Source organism: Nothobranchius furzeri, chromosome 9 (assembly GCF_043380555.1).
Source record: "Nothobranchius furzeri strain GRZ-AD chromosome 9, NfurGRZ-RIMD1, whole genome shotgun sequence".
Classification (NCBI taxonomy): Eukaryota; Metazoa; Chordata; class Actinopteri; order Cyprinodontiformes; family Nothobranchiidae; genus Nothobranchius; species Nothobranchius furzeri.
In genome coordinates, this window is record NC_091749.1 from 32,225,607 (window position 1) to 32,245,456 (window position 19,850).

At 40.9% G+C, this 19,850-nt stretch overlaps 1 protein-coding gene across 2 annotated transcripts in view; it reads left to right on the top strand.

Moving 5' to 3' along the window:
* elp4 (elongator acetyltransferase complex subunit 4) overlaps positions 1-19,850 on the top strand; it is a 72,389-nt gene that overhangs the window by 27,025 nt on the left and 25,514 nt on the right. For both annotated transcript variants that reach the window (XM_054732485.2, XM_070554774.1), the window contains 2 exons: positions 162-270; positions 2,734-2,840. In XM_054732485.2, coding sequence (XP_054588460.1) covers positions 162-270; positions 2,734-2,840 — 216 coding nt within the window. The remainder of the gene's footprint in view (positions 1-161; positions 271-2,733; positions 2,841-19,850) is intronic.

The following is a 19,850-nucleotide window of genomic DNA, read 5'->3' on the forward strand; positions in this document are numbered from 1 at the left end:
CTGCTACAAGCCATGGGCAGGGCTAACCTGGCCACATGAAGCGATGACCTAATTTAATTGCAACACTGATGTCCTGTCAGGAGGCTGTTAATTACCTGCTTGTGTTCTTTTTTTCCTGCTCTCTCCCACTCCCTTAATCTTGATCTAACTTGATCCTACAGGACAGAGCTCTAATGGGCAGCATCACCAGGCTGTGCGACAATGCCATAGCCCTGGAATCGTTCAAAGGCTCTGAGAGGGAGACCAACCCTCTCTACAAGGACTACCATGGTAGGAACACACACACTTATCTTTCTGTCTCTTTTCCATCAGATACACACACACACACATCTACTCGGAGGCAGTGCATTAAAGCTGGGGCTGGGCTGTGGATGGAGGCAGGGCAGCCCCCTTGCAGGCCAGGCTGTCAGTGTGAGTTAGTGTGCTGCTGCTCAATCAGACGTGCTCCTCAGTAGACAGGCCGGGGGGGATTCAGCTGCCACGCTGTACCCCCCCCCCCCCCCCTCTCGCACCCTCACCCACTCCATCCCTGCCCGTCCACCCACCCCAACCCCCTTCCTGCAGCAGAGGCTCTCTCCCTCTCGCCTCGCCCACTCTCCATCCCCAGTCCCATACCCCTGAGGCTCTGGAGCAGAGCAGACCAACACTGGGGAATCGATATTCTCACCATCACTCTCTCTTCCCCTCTGCTTCTATCTCTCTATCCCTCGCTCAATGTCTCCATGGCCAGCATGGTCTGCTAATAAATGGAGGGCAAAGCTTTCAGTGGGGGAGACAGGACACCGGTAAGGGACGATCAGAGGGAAAGAAGCTAAGACGGAGGAGGGGAGGGCAACAGACTTGATTTCTGCTCTCCTTAGTCCTCTCCATCACTTTTTCTGCACAGTTTTATCATTCCCTCTTTCTCCTCTTCTCTTTTCTATCACTCTCCATACATAAAGGTCAGTATGAGCCAGGAAGGTATTTTTAGCTGTGACTCTCAAATTCTCCCTCTCACTTTTTTCTTTCGTTTCCTCTCGTTTTCCCCTCGTGGAAGAAGAGGCTGTGACACATGATGGGAAGAAATTAAAAACGATCGGGGCGATTTTTGTATCATTACAGCTAACGCTAACAGTTTGTCTAAATCTTATGCATGAACTTCATTGTGCAGCATTCCCTAAAATCACTTTCTGCTGCAGAGTTGCTTTAAATATTGCTCAAATGTTCCGCTCGAATCTCTAAACTCGCTTTGTTTTAACCAGCTAGAGGAACTGTGGTGGGTTTATGAACTATATTAATGCATATGATTGTTTTGATGTGTGTTGATGAGTGCCAACGCATCTGGTGCGAGTGTGAGCGTGAGCGCGTGCGCGTATGTTTGCGGCAGCAGTTCAGGGCTGCTCAAAGCATGCTGGGAAGCCTGTCACTGCAAATCAGGCAACGGGAAATCACCCAAGTGCACAGAGGAGAGAACCCACCATCCCCCACTTTATCTGTCTTCCTTCCTCCATTACTCTCACCATCTCTCCTTTTCTGTGTCACGTGTATTTACACTGCCCCACGTCTACAGTACAGTTACAGCTCTGGGAAAAATCAAGTGCAGAGTTAAAGAAAGTTGCATATTTCTTCTTGCCATTTGTAGTAGTTGGTAGTTTATGTGGGTTTTCTCTCACATTACTACTTAAAAATTGTACCTTTTGCATCCTTTAGCCTGTAGAAAAGCAGGATTGTTTAATTATGAATGTTCACCATGTTTATAATGAAACTTCTCATTTAACTCTACTACTTTATTTCGCTGCTGCAAATTAAGTTCCACAGTGCTTATGGAAAATTATTTCATATCAATCTACTACGTTATGAATCGTCGAACACTCAAACTAAAACTTAAATTTCTGAAAGCTTTCCTTAAAAAAGCAGGTTTAAGTGAAATCAAAAGAAGAAAACATAGATTTTAGATAAAGAAATGAGACTGTTTGATTTGTTTATAACAGGGTGTCAAACTCATTTTAGCTCAGGGGCCACATTGAGGGAAATCTAGTCCCAAGTGGGCCGGACCGGTAAATTAAAAACAACTTCAGATTGTTTTCTTTGTTTTAAAACAATCAATATAAAACAAGGCTGGAGCCTGAGGACAGTGTATCCAAAATCAGTACAAGTACAACACCTGAAGTGTACTTGAAAATTTAAAAAAAAAAAATAATAATAATAAATCAATTAAAAAAACATTCCTTAGTGATTCAAAGAGCTTACAGATCACATGGCTAGATCCGTTTCATGCAGCACTTAAAGTATATTTGACTCATTTCACTTTACATCTTTTAGCTTTCACCAGCACATCAATATCAGAAGTCACATCCTGAGTGGCAGCTAACTTCAGGATGTGATTCAAGTTCTTGTGCGTGAGCCTTGAGCGCAGCTTTGTTTTATTTATACTCATTACAGAGAAAACTTGCTCACAAAGATAAGTTTATTTTCACTCTACATTGTAAAGTATGAAAATAAAGTTTACACAACCATCTCGCGGGCCAGATTTAACCCACTTGCAGGCCGGATTCAGCCCGCGGGCCGCATATTTGACACCCCTGGTTTATAAATATGAAAACACGCCTCCAGTTGACCAGAAAGTGTTTTATTTGGGCAGTTTAATGAACATACTCTTGTACCAAGACAGAAGCGGTATCTTCTACGTTTTGTTGTATAATTTACGCACCGCTGAACGTTCTCCACATTTATTCCTCTTTCTGTCCTCCACAGGCCTGCTACAGGTTCTCCAGGTACCTCACCTGAACTGTCTGGCGAGCCAGCTCCCCGACCACAAAGACCTGGCCTTCAAGCTTAAGAGAAAACAGTTTAGTATCGAGGTATGTTGTACCAGAGCTTCGCTCGTTTCAGCTTATGACATATTTCCATCTGGACTAGAATTGTCAAACTTTGCACTTCATTATTTACATAAAGCTGATTTAGATGGGTTTATATTATATAGTTTATATAATTATATTAAGATTAGATGTTTATCCAGATTAAATCTGTTTTTATATGTCTTTACAAAAAAATCTGCATCAATAGTAAGAAATCTCGCGCATTAGCGACGCTCTACTGAACTTTGTTTATTTTAGTCTTCTATTGGGTGGCAAAACAAAAGGTGAAGCTATTGATTAGACGTTGTTTGCTCCACAGTTTCCACAGTGTAAGGTCACGAGGAAACAGAGTGAGACAAATCTATCCATTTTTATAAATATGCCACAGGGAAACACTGATGGACATATATATATATATATATATATTGTGCTTGTTCATCAGCTGGTTGCTATAATCTTCACACACAAATGTGTTTTTTATAATTAAAGAACTGTTTGGATTGACTTTAAAAAGACCGTCACATAAGAGTTGCACAAGCAAAGACTTTATTCCACTGCAGATCTTTAGAGAACAAGTGTTATGGAGGGGTGCTCTATTCATGGCAGTTTGTCATTTCCCTGCTGAGAACAGTGCTGATATAATGAAAAGCTGTAAAGATCGACTTTATCTGCTAGCTCTGGATGGTCAGACACACCAAATATTAGCCAACAAAAAAATTATTGTACATAATCAAAGGTTGTTTTAAAGATCAAGTTCACTCATTTTTCCAACATATTTGCTGTGGTCTCTAGTGTAAATGAATGCCTTGTAAATGGATCTCTGTAGGTAAAAAAGCTCTGACGTTCCTTATTGAGGAATTAGAATTTAGCCAAGGCAGAGGGGAACAGAAGACAGCGGGATTTTGAGTCTTATGTCCTGACTGGCTTACAGCAACGCGACTACCACTTGCTCTGTTTACTCTGCAACACTGATATTTTATCTCCACAAAAAACACAAGCCTGAAGGAGTTCTGAAGTGTTTCATAATTGCTAATGCTAACGGTTAGCTCATATTAGCCAAAACACACTGCTTTCTCCTGGTTGCTATACCAACGACAGCCATCCCTGTCATGAGCCAAGATGGGTGAGACCGTGAATGGTAATTTGACATTACAGTGCTACTGTCACTGACTTTTCTAATCTGAGCATTTTACATCTAATTATTTTTTGCGGCTAATGCAGGAAATAGGGGTAGAAGACTATTTTCACATCTAGCCTGCACATTAAACTCAGATTGACCTATCTCATAATTAACAATAAAAACGGTTTCTCAGAGAACTTGGCTTTTAAAAACAATTGTATCTATTCAGATGTTCACAGCACATGCGGATAGATATTTATACTAAATCTTTATTGCTTTTCTGCTTCTATATATTATATATTGACAATGATTGTTCATTCTTTATGACCTCCCCATAATGTTGAAAGAGGAATTTATTTTGTACGTGTCACACCATCATTCTCATGCAGAGATATCAGTATGACACTTAAATACTACTCTGGAGACAAATTAAGAGGCCCTGCTCTTAGCTCAGCCTCATGATTGGTCCTCATAACATTATCATTACCTTATCACAGCCTCTGGTTCTCCGCTCTTTAGTGGGTCCTTTTGTCTCAGCCGGGAGGTAATGAGAACGAGTGGCATGCCCACCCTGCCCCCAAATTCTCCAACATTCTGTGGTTACATTTTCATCACCCCTTTTTTTATTCTTATTTCTTTTAAAAAGCCGATTATATAGTTTTCAAATGTCAAGATAAGTAGAGTTGTATATTTTTTTGCTGCCTACAGAGTTTTATACGTTTTGCAACTTGATAATTTTTTAGAGTTGCAAAGTGTGCACCCCGAGGTAATGGGGACTTAATGAAAAAGAGAAAATTTTCATGAGAAAAGAGTAAAACTCGGCAAAAAATATAAACACGTGTTGTGTGACCAACTTTCTACTTTGGTGTTGAAAAAAATGCATAAAAGAACATTTCCATCAATGTGAAAACTGATGGAGGGTGGCTGTTATGGTTCTCATTACAAGATACAAAACAGTTTAATAACCTATTATGTAGATTTTAGCTAGTCATCAGCATATAATAAACAATATCTGTCTATTATATTTTCTTTTAATGTGAAGTTTTTATCTACGTCTCATGTTAGAGATGTCCAATATTATCTGCATTAAAGTATAATTTTGTAATTTAGCAGGCAACGGTGGAGACGTTAAAGTCTAATTAATGCTTCTCAGTCTGCGTTGGTACAGAAACACGCAACACCGTCATCCGTCGTTGCGAGGGCTCGCCGACGTAAGGATGGACAGAGTCGAGCCATCTTTTGTAAACATCCGTTGAACAAGACAGAGAGCGCAAGCTTGTGATTGACCAGGATGCCGCTTCTTTTAAATTTGTCATTGCCTCCTCAAAAAAATGAAAAGAAAGCCAATTATATCTAGCGGCAGACATGGAGCAGCTTGAAGAACGCCTTGCAGAAAAACTCTGAAAATGTGAATGTTTTATTCACCCGGTACTAGAGGAGTTTACAGATACGCAGCACACGTTTTATTTGTGTATGGAAATGACGGGAAACGTGGGTTTAGAGGTGGCGAGGACATGAAGAGGTGGAGGAGAATGTGGGACAAATTTCTCTGTGTTAAAACTGCTCTGAAATACAAAAAACACGATAGTGAATGTACTATTTTGGACTGGATACATGGCAGGATACCCCTCTGTTGTTGTGGCAGGAGAATAGCTTTACAACACTTCCCGGGTGACCGAGAAGTCTGAAGGCAAAACGTCAACGTGTGTTCGTCTCTCCCTTGTGTAGCTGACAGAGAAGCATAAATTAGGCTTTTCTGCCCACCCTGTAACCAGAGGGTTGCAGGTTTGAGCCCCGTCTGTCACAGTAGTTGTGTTCTTGGGCAATACTTAGCCTGTCTCGTCTTCTGGTGGTGGTCAGAGGGACCAATGGCTCCGATGCTTGGCAGCCTCGCTTCCATCTGTGCGCCCCAGGGCAGCTGTGGCAACAATGTAGCTCATCATCACCAGTGTGTGAATGTGTGTGTGTGTGTGTGCGTAAATGGGTGGATGACAGATTGTGTTGTGAAGCGCTTTGGGGGGGGTTGTAGATCCCTAGAATTTCAGGGTATCCGCGAGTCCTTAAAAAGTCTTAAAAAGTCTTAAATTAGCTTTTCCAAATTTAAGGTCTTAAAAATCCTTAAAAATGACTAATAATCCTTAAATACAGCTTTCAAAGGTCTTAAATTACCAAAGACAAAAGGTTTATTAGGTCTTTAAGTTTTCCTGAATTTCTAGTTAGTGTTCAGCTTTTTTTGTGTGCGATGTTGGCAAAAGTGGAACCGTACACATTCAGCTGGTTGTGAAAGGGGGCTTTTTAGATGAGCACGTTAGCTGGTTAAGCTAGTGGGAGCTTGCGCCATGGGGAAGTGCAAGTTTAATGGTAACTGGCTAATCCTACGTTGGCGACATAGGTTAGCACCGGTTCCAGGCAATAGCTGGAAATTATAGCTTAAATTTAATTTTAAAAATAGCTTAAATTTGGTCAAATTGGCCTTAAAAAAGGTCTTAAAAAGTCTTAAATTTGGCTCCCGTAAACCTGCAGATACCCTGAATTTACTCTTAAATGTCACATTTACATACCACGTATTATACATTAAACTCTTCAGCTACTTCTCTTCACTCTCAAAATGTCAAAATATGACAAATCAGAGGTACATTTTTTTAATATTTCATGTTTTTTGGCACATTTGTGGTTTATTGGACATTTCTCAGGATTATCTCAGGGAGAATGTGATTCAGTTGCTGTTGGAGACAAAATAAATATGGCTCTTTTTCTATTGCTTAATGTAAATTTAAGTGAAGTAACGTTCGAGTATGTATGAAAGTAAAGGACGTGAACATTTTGTTACCTAAATTGTACCTTTATTTGGTTTTTATCCATATCAGAAATCTGGATAATATTGGTATATCGGTTATAAATAAAAATGGTAAATGGCCTGAATTTGATTTGCCTTCTAGGGTTCTACAACTTCTATGACTTTTTTACTTTTTTTTTAAAAAAAAGCTGCAATTACCTTCAAATAAAATGTCAGTCATTCTGTGTGTCAGGGAATTTCCAGCATTGTGTCCTATCACAAGTCATGCATGAAATGAACCACAACAGATTAGTGTTTTTAATACCCTACTGTGTACTCGTGTATGTTCTCTGGCAACGTGATTGTCTGTGGATAATTTGTGCATCACCTGAAATGTCACAAAGATATGAGTGTAGCTCTTAAGTTCTTTGTTGGAGAGGCAAAGCTGCCCATGAGATCATAGGAAGGATCCCTATTCGGTTCAGAAAATCACTTTAAACTGTGCTTGACCTGTTGGTCAACCGCCTCTGCGGACAGCTGATTGACACGTGAGATGGTAATTAAATTTGTCTGACGTGACGGCACACACCATCCTTGCTCATCTTCTCATTTACTCTTTTCGCCCAGAGCCACAGAGGAGAACATTCCCTCCGCCACTCAGCCATTTTCCTCATATCCATCTGATAGGTTCTCTTAACTTTTGGCTCGTGTTTTTATGTTTATGTTTATGTTTATTCATTTAGCAGACGCTTTTATCCAAAGCGACTTACAATTTATAACCTGTAGGGCATGTTGTGATCTGTGGGAGAAACCGGAGTACCCGGAGGAAACCCACACATGCATGGGGAGAACACGCAACTCCACGCAGAAAGGCCGCAGCCGAGTTTCGAACCTGCAACCTTCGTGCTGCGAGGCAACAGTGCTAACCACTGCCCCACCATGCAGCCCAGGTCTAGTGTTTTTATCTTTCAACACCGGTGAATCAGGCAGCTTCATATATTACCTATCTGGAGTCGTTTGCGTGTGGTGGCGCTGAGTGACAGTTGATTGACAGCACTAGTTTCTCACTAGTTGAGTCAGGCAGCTGCATGCCATGTGGATTTGCACTAGTAACAAAGTTTTTAACTGGTGTTGGACTCATTCTTCGATTGCCTCGCGTGTCAGGAACGCGGAAAATCTTTATTTGGCAGCAAACAGAACACAAGTTTTATCAGTAAGGAGGTTTTTATTATAAACACAATTAGTTTTAACCATTTAGATTTAATATTTAGGGACGTTAATGTCTTTCTTCTCCATCAGCTTTGTCAGTTTGCTCGGTGCTCTGCTGGTTTGGTGTTGGTTGAGGTTACCATGGAAACACTTGACTTTCTGAGAGTTCAAGCGGCGGTTGATGAGCAGTTATTAGCCACGATGCCTGAAGCCAGAATTAACCCGTGGCCCTGTCTAAGCAGGTAGGGGAGTGTTGGGTGTTTAGACAAGATTAACACATACTCCCAGACACATACGAACGCTGCTCCCTCTCACACACGGAAACACTGACAGTGATGCAGCAGCAAACGCAACTATGTGTTGTGAAAGTAGGGTAAGTTCGTCTGCAATAGGAACTTTGTCTAACACGCGATGCGTGGGAGAATTTTCCCAGTCACCAGTTTCACAACGTGAGATGCTTTGAGGATGAAGCTGCGAAGAATGCAGATGTCCGCAATTACGCACTCTTTACCTTTACTTGACCCTTTAAACTGACAGGCAATGTGCCTGTGGGGTACTGGGGTCCCAAAAGCAGGTCACAGGGTCAACAACAGTGTAAGATGGGGATTTGTGCCAAATTAGTCTTCTATTAGAATTTCTGTTGGACGCCATGTTACTGCAGGGGTGCACAGGAAATCTTTAGTTCTGTTTGTGTTGTAGTTAGTTTGTGGTGATGAAAGTGGTTTTATGATGGAAAGATGGAGGAGAGAGGTATGCTGAGACCTCTGAGTGACCTTGTTTCACGGATTCACTTCCTCATTCACGTGAACAGGGTCACTTTGTTGATGCACCAGAGGAAGTAGTGCAAAGCTCGCATGGAACAAAACACGGGGTCATTTGAATCTTGGCTTCATTTTTGCTCAAATGCATTCCAGTTTTCCCGCTGTCTGGTACTGTGTTTGCAAAAATCACTCATTTCTACTGTTTATACTGAAAAAGAACATAAACGATGCAAAAGGAGTGAACTGATCAGAAATATTTGGCAGAATTTCACAACTTTCTCTGCAGATTTGTGCATCTTGCATCACAGAATATTGATTTGATTTTCAAAACTGCTTTTAAAAACTCAGCTGCTGAGCTTTTTTTTGTGGATGCTCAGATATTAACAATTTAAAGCAAGACAACAAGTATCTAACATCCATCCACAACTTTCACTCAAATATATTGATATTTTGAATTGAGAATAAAGAACAACCAGCTACTCGATTCTTCAAGCATCCTAGTTTGACCGAAACTTCAGTCGTTTTACGTTTAGGTGACTGTAAGAAAAGCTTTAAAACGCAGCCGTCAGTGTTTAGGTAAAGATGGGTTACAGATAACTTAAAAGGATGCTGAACTGGAAGAGTACGAAGGAGGTGTACAGAGTAGTTTAATGTTTCTTGGCATGTCCTCAAAACGTCTTTTAGGCAACGCCTGTGTCTGCCCCCTGTTGAAGCTTGTGGGTGCCAAGGGAAGGGTGTTAATGGGCCTATGTGAGGAACAGTGCAAAGGCTTGGAGAGGAGGGGGGAGGCACAAGCGGAGAGGAGCAGTTAAGTGATTCTCAGGTCAGGTCTAATTAAAATGAGGGCTTTTCCATAGAGGCACCAAAGCGTCTTATTGAGAGAGGAATAAAAATGGAGGAAAGGAGGAGTTTCAGAATGTAGAATGAGTGAGACAGGGGCTGACTCCGGCGGGCGTGCTCTTTTCTTTTTTTTTTCTTTCATCTTTTTTCATTTGTTTTAATGTTTGCTTGTATTTTTTTCACATTTGCCTTCCAAAGTGTCTCGTGGACTCAAGATCATCTAACAGCCCATTCTGAAAAGAGCAATTTAACCTAGTTTTTATATTTATTTCCAAAATCCAATCACAGTGACTGTTTACAAATTTCAAAAATACATGTTTACCCTAAAACAGTACAGATCCTGAACCTATTAGAATGCATCCAAAGTCTGGTGACACCTACTTTGTCTAGAAAGTCACAATCATGTGGGAGCGAACCTTTGGAATAATATTCCAATTGAATTATTTATACTTCTTGCCTTGGTGCACATCATTGTCTCCTACTGTTGGGAATTAGATGCTCTTTTGGTTTATGTGTGTCTGAAAAGAGGTAGAGCTCGGTACAGGTCAGTCAATGGCACACAGATGCACTCCCCAACTGAACAATTCACAACATACATCAGATTTGCATGTATTATTTAACATGCATTTTATCTACTTGGGAAATATGCATGTGTACTTCTTAGGACCCAGTGTGTAAGCTCTCTATTTGCTGAGTCTAGAACATGTGAGGGTTGCTAGCATGTGCACTTGCAATGTTCTAAAATGAGTGGGGTTTGCTGTAGACAGTCACACTAGAAACCACTACATCTTAAATGGTCATGAACAGCTGGGTTAGGGCTATCCCCAGTGGTCATTGGGCAAGAGGCGGGGTACACCCTGGACAGGTCACCAGTCCATCACAGAGCTGTGCAGAGACCATCAGCCACACATACAAGGAGACAAGGGGCAATTTTATTCACCAATCAACTATTGATTTAGGCCCGGCCCACACTGTGTTTTCCGGCTGTCGCACATGACCACTCATATCCACACTGTGAGAACTCTAGTGAGGTGGCACACTGTATGGTCCAAGATTTCAGTGAGCCATGCTGAAATCTCGACATTCTGCTTGACATCTCACTCTAGCAGGACAAGCTAATGTCACCGGCGCACCACCCGAAAAGCATACGTCTCTAAAAGCCAACAGCTAGCCAAAGCAACAATGCTGAAAGGGGAAAAAAGCGCTGCCGTCAACACTTACTTGTTTTATTGGACTGTGACCCGAACTCCAAAAGAAAGTAGTCCACTTGTTGCTGCATGTAGCTTCCACTGTTGCTAATGTTACTAATTGTACTCTCGTTACTAGTTGTTTGTCACTCCCTGGGTGTATTTTCATTAGTGGATTACAGATGGGAGTCGTAGGTTTTCAAGCAGTTGGAGGCTGACTGTGGTTGGTCAATAAGCTGTCACTGGGCCATTCACACTGGATTACCACAAACTTGCAAATGACCCTCCCGTTCACCGTGTTTTGTCACAATTCTGTTCATGACGAGACATTTGTCTAGGATGGCCAAAAAAACACTGTGTGGTCTGGGCTTACATGCATGTATTTAGTCTGTGGAAGGAAACCATAAAATCCAAAAAATACCCAGACATCAACCAGGGAAACATGCAAACTCCATTCAGAAAGGCTGTTCAGGGATTCAAACCTGCAACCTTCTTGTTATGAGACAACAGTGCTACCACCTGCGCAGCACCATGCACCCCTACTGCAGATGTACATTGATTTTTTTTCTTTTCTTTTCCACAGAGCCTTGTTGATTCCTTATATGACAAATCCAAAATCATTAAATGCACATTGAATCAAACTGCTTAAACTCCAGCTGTGATGTAGCTTATTGGATATAAAGTCAGTGTGGTAAAGGGAGTGTCACTGTGGTAAACTCAAGGTTAAAACGATACATACTTTTGTTCAACTGTATTTATCAATTTTAACACTTTTTAAAATTTCTAATCCACAAACACGAAACGTTGCCACAGTTGCATTTGTAGTAGCCAAGTATTTGGGGCAGCTGAACGCGTCACCCTCCATGCTACCAACAAAATGCCGAAACGCATGTTTCATTGAGTCATTATTAAAAATAAACTAAACAGGGCATGTCTGCTCCTCCTGCCACACTGAGTAAAAGTGTGGTCGGCTCGAACTCACCCTGAAAGTGAAACTATTTCATCAGTGACCAGTGAACCTTTAACACAGTCCATGCACCACTCAGCTCCCATCAGACTAAACTGGCCCCACTGGACTCAGACCTGATTAAAGTAGCCCTAGTTGTCTTCAGCTCCCATTAGAGAAAGAAAAAACACAGGCTGCACCATGCGTGCCACCCTACATCCATGAGGTCTAGTGGCACTAAGGGGTACGCGTAATTCTTCTCGGATCGGGTTCTATTAGCATAATCTTTGTGACTGGTGAACCAAAGGTCCTCTGGTACTTATAAATCATGTCTTCACTGTATTGTTATTGGTTTTTTTTTCCAAAAATGATATAATTTTGCCTCCGGTTTATATACGTTTTGTTCAGTTCTTAAAACACCGACAAAGACAACGTGATACAATTCAGAACTTCTGTTGCTTAGAGGTCATCAAAGTCTTCGTTATGTAAATCTATTAGTTTTCAGTGTTAATGGAAAACAAAAAACTAATATGCAGCTTCACTAAAACACAGATTAGTTGTCTTATTCTGAATGAGTTTGAATAATATCCCACGCTGGAAAATAAATTGCAGAAGATGGGAAATTTGCAATCATCCATGCACCAATAACACTATTTTGTTTATAGAAAGTTCAATCAATGAACCAAATGTGCTTCCCTCTCAACAACATCTAATTTAAAGTTACATTGAAGTGACACTGATGTTATTATTGAGGCTTGACAGAACTAAGACAAAAGTCTGCGTCTTTCTTTATTTTGAAGCGAAACAGAAAATTTTAAAATTGCCTTTTTGTTGCACAAACAGCTCCACGGTTGGATCAGTTCAAAGGTGGAATGTTGATCCGGAGCAGGAGCATCCAACTCAGGGAGGCTCTCTGCCTGGCTCCTAAAAATAACTTTCCCACACTAACCGCTCTGTGTCCTGGGGGGTCACGAGGACAAATGTTTGTTTTTCAGGGTTTTTTCATGTATGTGTCTGTGTTCATTGTTTAGATACAATAAATGGTTTAATCATCTGCACTAGGGCTGGACGATATAGAAAAATAATATATAGATATATATATTTAAATTGATCTATCGATAATTATTGAAAAATATTTTAAAAATTGTATAAAATATGTTTTACGTGCAGCCCTGGCCATTTTATTTTTGGTATTTTTATTTTGTCTCCGCCTCTTCTTGCTGCGACATCTTGCTGCCTCATTCTCTGTTTTGATAGGGGAGGGCCTGATGACGTAGCGTGCCCGAGTCTGTGGTTTTGATTGGTTAGGAGTAAGCACTGAGTCTAGTATGCTGCTACCTAATAGATTATAATGAAAAGAGGAAACTTTTTTGTCAAAGTTTTAAAGACCCATTTTTTTTCTATTGCACCACATGTCTATCGATAGAAATATTGAACTATTGAATTATCGTCCAGGCCTAAATCTGCACCTACTTCTATAGTTGAATCTGTGACACAACAAAGATAAAAAATACCAAAGTGTTGTCTGAGAATATTATTTTACCATCAACAAAGCAAATCACCAAGGGCCATTAGGTTGAAACAAATCCATAACTGAAAAGTCTCTCAAGTCCTTTTAAGTGGTTATCTTATGAAAAACACTTTAAAGAGACAATGTGTAGTTTTTACCATTAATTTCTGGAAATATCCATTAAAATGTTGTTGAAAATTAATTAAATGATGCCCAATTGTAGAAAAAATTTGGCGGCTTCTCAACATATAACCATAAAAATCAGGTCTAAAATGCATGGGAGCAGTATGCATGGGCGACGCCATTTTAGATGCCATGTTTCCGTCTACGGGAGCCCGTGAGAACAAAATGCATTAACTGATTTGTAACAAATGGTTACAAACTTTTGCCATTTTTAAATGTTGTTGCTTTATACATTTACCTCTTCATTTGTTGCCAGTGATGAAAGGGAGTCTAATGTGCTTGTCATTTTGCCAAAGTTTGCACTCCCCAGGGCTTTTTGACCCTAATGGGCATCCGTTGATTAGGTCTTACTCCAACACAAAAGTACAGCTTGCTTGCAACAATTTAGGTATCTACTGCCCCCACCGCCAGGAAAAATACACTCTATCACTTTAAGTTACTCTTAATTTACTGTAGATAATCACATCCGCCTGGCTTTTTATTCTTTGTCTTCCATGTTTCTATTTTTCTACGTTTTTTATTTTTTATTTTATTTTTATTTTTTGCACAACCTGCACAATATTTTGTCATGGTCAGGTACAGGAAATTACTGGAACAAGTCGCCAAAGTCCCAAAAACTTAGAAATATTTTAAGAGAATTTGAGCAAACCTGAAGAGTGTGGATTTGTGAGGTTATAGTAAATATCTTTACTCAAAACCTCATTGCTTGTTGTTATTAACAATGATGTGGTAGCAGTGATGTAGTAGCAAATATACAGGGCCTTCTAAAAAAATTAGCATATTGTGATAAAGTTCATTATTTTCTGTAATGTACTGATAAACATTAGACTTTCATATATATTAGAGTCTTTACAAACTACTGAAGTAGTCCAAGCCTTTTATCGTTTCTAATATTGATGATTTTGGCATACAGCTCATGAAAAACCAAAATTCCTAACTCAAAAAATTAGCTTATCTTGAAAAGGTCCTCTAAGCGAGCTATTAACCTAATCATCTGAATCAACTAATTAACTCTAAATGCCTGCAAAAGATTCCTGAGGCTTTAAAAACTCCCAGCCTGGTTCATTACTCAAAACCACAATCATGGGTAAGACTGCCGACCTGGCTGCTGTCCAGAAGGCCATCATTGACACCCTCAAGCTAGAGGGTAAGACACAGAAAGAAATTTCTGAACAAATAGGCTGTTCTCAGAGTGCTGTATCAAGGCACCTCAGTGGGAAGTCTGTGGGAAGGAAAAAGTGTGGCAGAAAACGCTGCACAACAAGGTGACCGGACCCTGAGGAAGATTGTGGAGAAGGACCTATTCTAGACCTTGGGGGACCTGGGGAAGTAGTGGACTGAGTCTGGAGTAGAAACATCCAGAGTCACCGTGTACAGCCGTGTGCAGGAAATGGGCTACAGGTGCCGTATTCCCCAGGTCAAGCCACTTTTGAACCAGCGACAGAAGCGCCTGACCTGGGCTACAGAGAAGCAGCACTGGACTGTTGCTCAGTGGTCCAAAGTACTTTTTTCGCATGAAAGCAAATTTTGCATGTCATTCGGAAATCTAGGTGCCAGAGTCTGGAGGAAGACTGGGCAGAGGGAACTGCCAAAATGCCTGAAGTCCAGTGTCAAGTACCCAGAGTCAGTGATGGTCTGGGGTGCCATATCAGCTGCTGGTGTTGGTCCACTGTGTTTTATCAAGGGCAGGGTCAATGTAGCTTGCTATCATGAGATTTTGGAGCACTTAATGCTTCCATCTGCTGAAAAGCTTTATAGAGATGAAGATTTCATTTTTCAGCACGACCTGGCACCTGCTCACAGTGCCAAAACCACTGGCAAATGGTTTACTGACCATGGTTTTACTGTGCTCAGTTGGCCTGCCAACTCTCCTGACCTGAACCCCATAGAGGATCTGTGGGATATTGTGAAGAGAAAGTTGCGAGGCACAAGACCCAACACCCTGGATGAGCTTAAGGCCGCTATCAAAGCATCCTGGGCCTCCATAACACCTCAGCAATGCCACAGGCTGATTGCCTCCATTCCACGCCACATTGAAGCAGTAATTTCTGCAAAAGGATTCCCGACCAAGTATTGGGTGCATAACTTAACATAATTATTTGAAGGTTGACTTTTTTTGTATTAAAAACACTTTTCTTTTATTGGTCGGATGAAATATGCTAATGTTTGAGATAGGAATTTTGTTTTTTCATGAGCTGTACGCCAAAATCATCAATATTAGAAACAATAAAAGGCTTGAACTACTTCAGTTGTGTGTAATGTCTCTAATATATATGAAAGTCTAATGTTTATCAGTACATTACAGAAAATAATGAACTTCATCACAATATGCTAAATTTTTTTGAAGGACCTGTGCTATTAGTGTTATGCCACTAAAAACGTTTAGTGAATGCATTCAATGTGGAAATGTGATGGTTTCCGTTGGAAAGCTCTATACTTCTTGCATTACCTTTCAATGGAGAACTCTACAAAGAAATTATTTACAACTACAAGAATGGCAGCAGAAGATTTGAGAAAGTTCACTCTTCATAAACCAGCATTATCAAACTTAAACATATTTGCACTTAGTGGGGATTAAATTCACAACATAAATTTTAAAGGGAATGTTTACTGAGGAACTGTGCAGAACAGTTGAGTTTCACATGAATGCTGAATGTGAAGATAGCCTTCAAACCCTATTTCCAGCATTAGCCACCAAAAGAAAATGGATGGGGTAACGCCTTGGTCAGGAAAAGGCTGATAGCTTAAAATCTTACTGCAAAAGTTGCATTCATGGACTCACCCACTGATAGCAGAAAACTTAATTTCAGTGCTATGAGGAAAGAGCAGAGTGCGTTGCGGCTAGTATAAACCAATCGTTAGTAACATGGCGGAACACATTCTGGACTGTGTTATTTGTAGAGATAACACATCAACACTGCATTTTCTTACCCAAGAAAGAAGAGCAATCCAAAGTAGTGGAGGAGTTGTGTTGCTATAAGCCATTTGGAGGTGAGATGTTTGCATATCGTTAATGAGTACGACTCTAAATCCTGCTGTTTTCTGCCCCCAAATCCTCTGACTAAATTCTACCTACAGAAACAGGAGCGCCAGAGCTTTTTCTCCCCAGTAAATCACCTACAAGGCATTAATTATTTCTTGAAACCACATCAAATTTATTGAAATGAGTGTTTGACTCCTTAAAAAAAAGTTGTTCTAATCAATACGCCACTATTTTAGTTTATTCCACAGCACCTTATTAACATATTAGTGCCCAAACCCTATTGTCCATTATGAAAGTCTACTCAGGATTACCATGCCTGTTTTACAATTTGCAGTCCTTCAGTGACAAAAACCTAATGGATCCTCATCATGCCATTGCCGTACAATCACACCATAAAGACATTTGTTTCAGCTAATCACTGCAGCTACTTGACCCCTTACCTCCATGAATATGTCTGCATTAAGAAAGGATTCACCCCACAGTCCACATGGAGTCATTTAAAGTGGCGCTGAATGATTTGGTGCTCATGAATTTTATGAGGGCAAGTGTCCTTTTACTCCCGAGCTCCCAGGTGGCTATTGAAAGGCCTGGCCACATGATGGAGGATAGTTAGGACACATATAGAGCCCTGAATGGAACTGTTCTAGACTGGTTTAGATCGTACCTTTCTAACAGAAGTTACAGTGTCTGTATAAACCAAATCATGTCAGATTCTACTGATCTGTTCTGTGGGGTACCCCAAGGCTCTGTTTTGGGTCCACTCCTGTTTCTGCTGTACATATACCCTCTTGGAAAGATACTTGATTCTTTTCATAATGTCTCTTATCACCTATATGCAGATGATATTCAGCTGTACTGCTCCTTTAAGGATTCTGAGTTCTATAAACTGTCTGAATTACTAGAGTGTCTATCAGCTGTCACCAGCTGGCTAGAAGATAACTTCCTTCATTAATACTCTGAAAAGACTGAATGTCTGATCATTGTCCCTGAGAGCATGGTTCCCCGATTAGTCTAAAACTTGGTCATTTATCCTCTGCCGTCAAGACAAACTTAAGAAATTTGGGTGTTATTTTTGACCTGTCTCTTGAAGGCCACTCAAACACGTTGATCCGAAACTGTTATCATTTAAGAAATGGCTCCAAACTGCGAATGTTGGTTTCAAAACATGAACTTGAAATGGTTATCCATACCTTTATCTCCTCCCGTCTAGATTACTGTAACACACTTTTCACATGTTTTAACAAAAAAGCCTTTGGCCGCCTTCAGTTGGTCCAGAACTCTGCAGCAAGGCTCCTAAATGAAGCAAACAGAAGAGCACACATCACTCCTATTCTAATGTCTCTGCACTGGTTACCCGTTAACCTTAGAGTTCATTTTAGAATCCTGACTATAACTTTCAATGCTCTACATGGTCAAGCTCCTCCCTCTATTACTGAACTGTTAAAGCCTTATGCTCCAACCCGAGCCCTCAGGTCCACCCACCAGAACCTTCTAGAAGTTCCAAAGACCAGACATAAAAGTCCAGGTGATCGTTCCTTCCAGACTGTTGCATCCCAACTCTGGAATGATCTTCCTTTATCCTTACACAGTTGATGAGTCAGAGGCCCATTCAAAGGACAGGCCTGTACTTCAAAAGGAAAGTTGGAGGGCAAGGTGATGCGCCTTGGCGGGAAATTTGTGACCCCATCAATGAATTATGGGAGCATGCGTCACTTATTTGTTTGTGTTTATGCAGCAAAGATGGAAGAATTTTCTTTGTGCAGTCGTCATTGTGTCTTCACTGTCTGCCCCCCACCCACACACACACACGCACACACACACACACATGAATGTGTGAAGGTAGAGGTTCAGGGGGGTGAGGGGTCTGGGTGGGAAAATACTTCAGTGTGGCTTAACCAAACTTTCTCTTTGTCCCTAACAATGATGAGTGATGCTGAGTGACAGGGGTGTTAGGAGTGGGATCTGGTGAACAGAATGTGCCTAAGCAGCGCTCAGCCATACTTACACAAAAGGCAGCAAAAGGTCAAATCTGAGGCAAGCTTCTTGTCCGCTGGCAAAATGTATTGCTCCGTGTTCTATATCACCTAATGAGCTAGAACATTTTGTTAGTCTCGTTTCCGTTTGGGACAACATGCTGGGATTATTTTAATCATTTCAACGCTGCCCTGAGTATACATTTTAAAGCACTTTTCAACACTTTTGAAAGATGCATACTCTTGAAAATCTAGTTGAACTGAACCATTGAAGTGTTCCTTTGCGTTTTTTTTAACCAAAGTTGCTTTACGATATTCTTTGTTTTTCTGCACTTCCACTGTTTCATTAATCATCCCAGCCCCAGAGAATATCGGCATATCTCGTCTCTGAAGCAAGTAAGAAAACATTGACTGTTCCTTTTGTTAAACAAAATCCCTACATTCTGCTTACTTAGCCAAAGTTGCCGCTGAACGCTGAACTCTCCTTCTGCCCCTACACACACATGTCCCACCTCCTGCCAGGGATGAGGAGGACTTGCGTGCAAGTGTTCGCCAGGAGGCATTTGTAAACAGAGGATTCTGATGCCCGAGGATGGCTCTAGATGGCGGTTTGTGAGGAACCACTATTATATTTTTTTTCTTTTTGCCTGCTCTTATCCCCCCACCCCCCACCCCTTTTTGAGCTCTGGCAGTGATTGTAATGGGGGGTGACAGCTCACCTCTCCCTAGCGTGCCGACTGTCCTTGGAGCGTTAGACTCCCCCCTCTGCAAAACCGTACCACCACCCTCAAGTCCCGTAAGGCCACAAAGGTTACTCCATATGTTAGTCTGAGGTTTCCTATGAATCTTCTTTTTAATCATTATCAAATGTACTTTCTGTTACATCTAAATATAGTTGACAAAATGTATCTAATGCCGAAAAATGTTATGATAAATAAACTTGCTATGAGCTGTATTTTTCATTGTCCCCTCTGTTTTTTGCACTGTCACCCTCTGCCTCCTGTTTTTCTGTGTGAGCAGCGACTCAGTGCTGTGAAAATATCCCGGTTCTGCAGTTTCATGTCTATTAAAGGCTTCATGTTTGGAGAAGGAAGTGATCTGATAGCCTGATGTTGAACGCTCACTTACACAGACTGTTTGAACGGGAAAGTCATATATGTCTGCTTCATCACCCACTATAAATGTGTGTAAGCGTTTTTGCAAATGTGCATTGCTGTAAATGCATTTAATATGCACTTTAGTCAAATAAATGGATAAGTTGCAACTTTGAAACCTCTGTTTTGTTTCAAGATATTTGCTGGAAGACTTCTAACCATTTCTAGGCTCAAACCTTTTGAAAAAGATATTATGACCATGCTTTGTCTTCAGTGCAGATAAGAGAACCCAAAGACTAAACATGTTGCTCTCTGACCTCACAGAATATGAAAGTTCACCACTTACTGAAACTGTTTTTGCGAACTTCAGCCATTGTTTGAGCTTTCATCAACACAACTTAACAAAGCACATGAACATAGTGGAGTTAGTG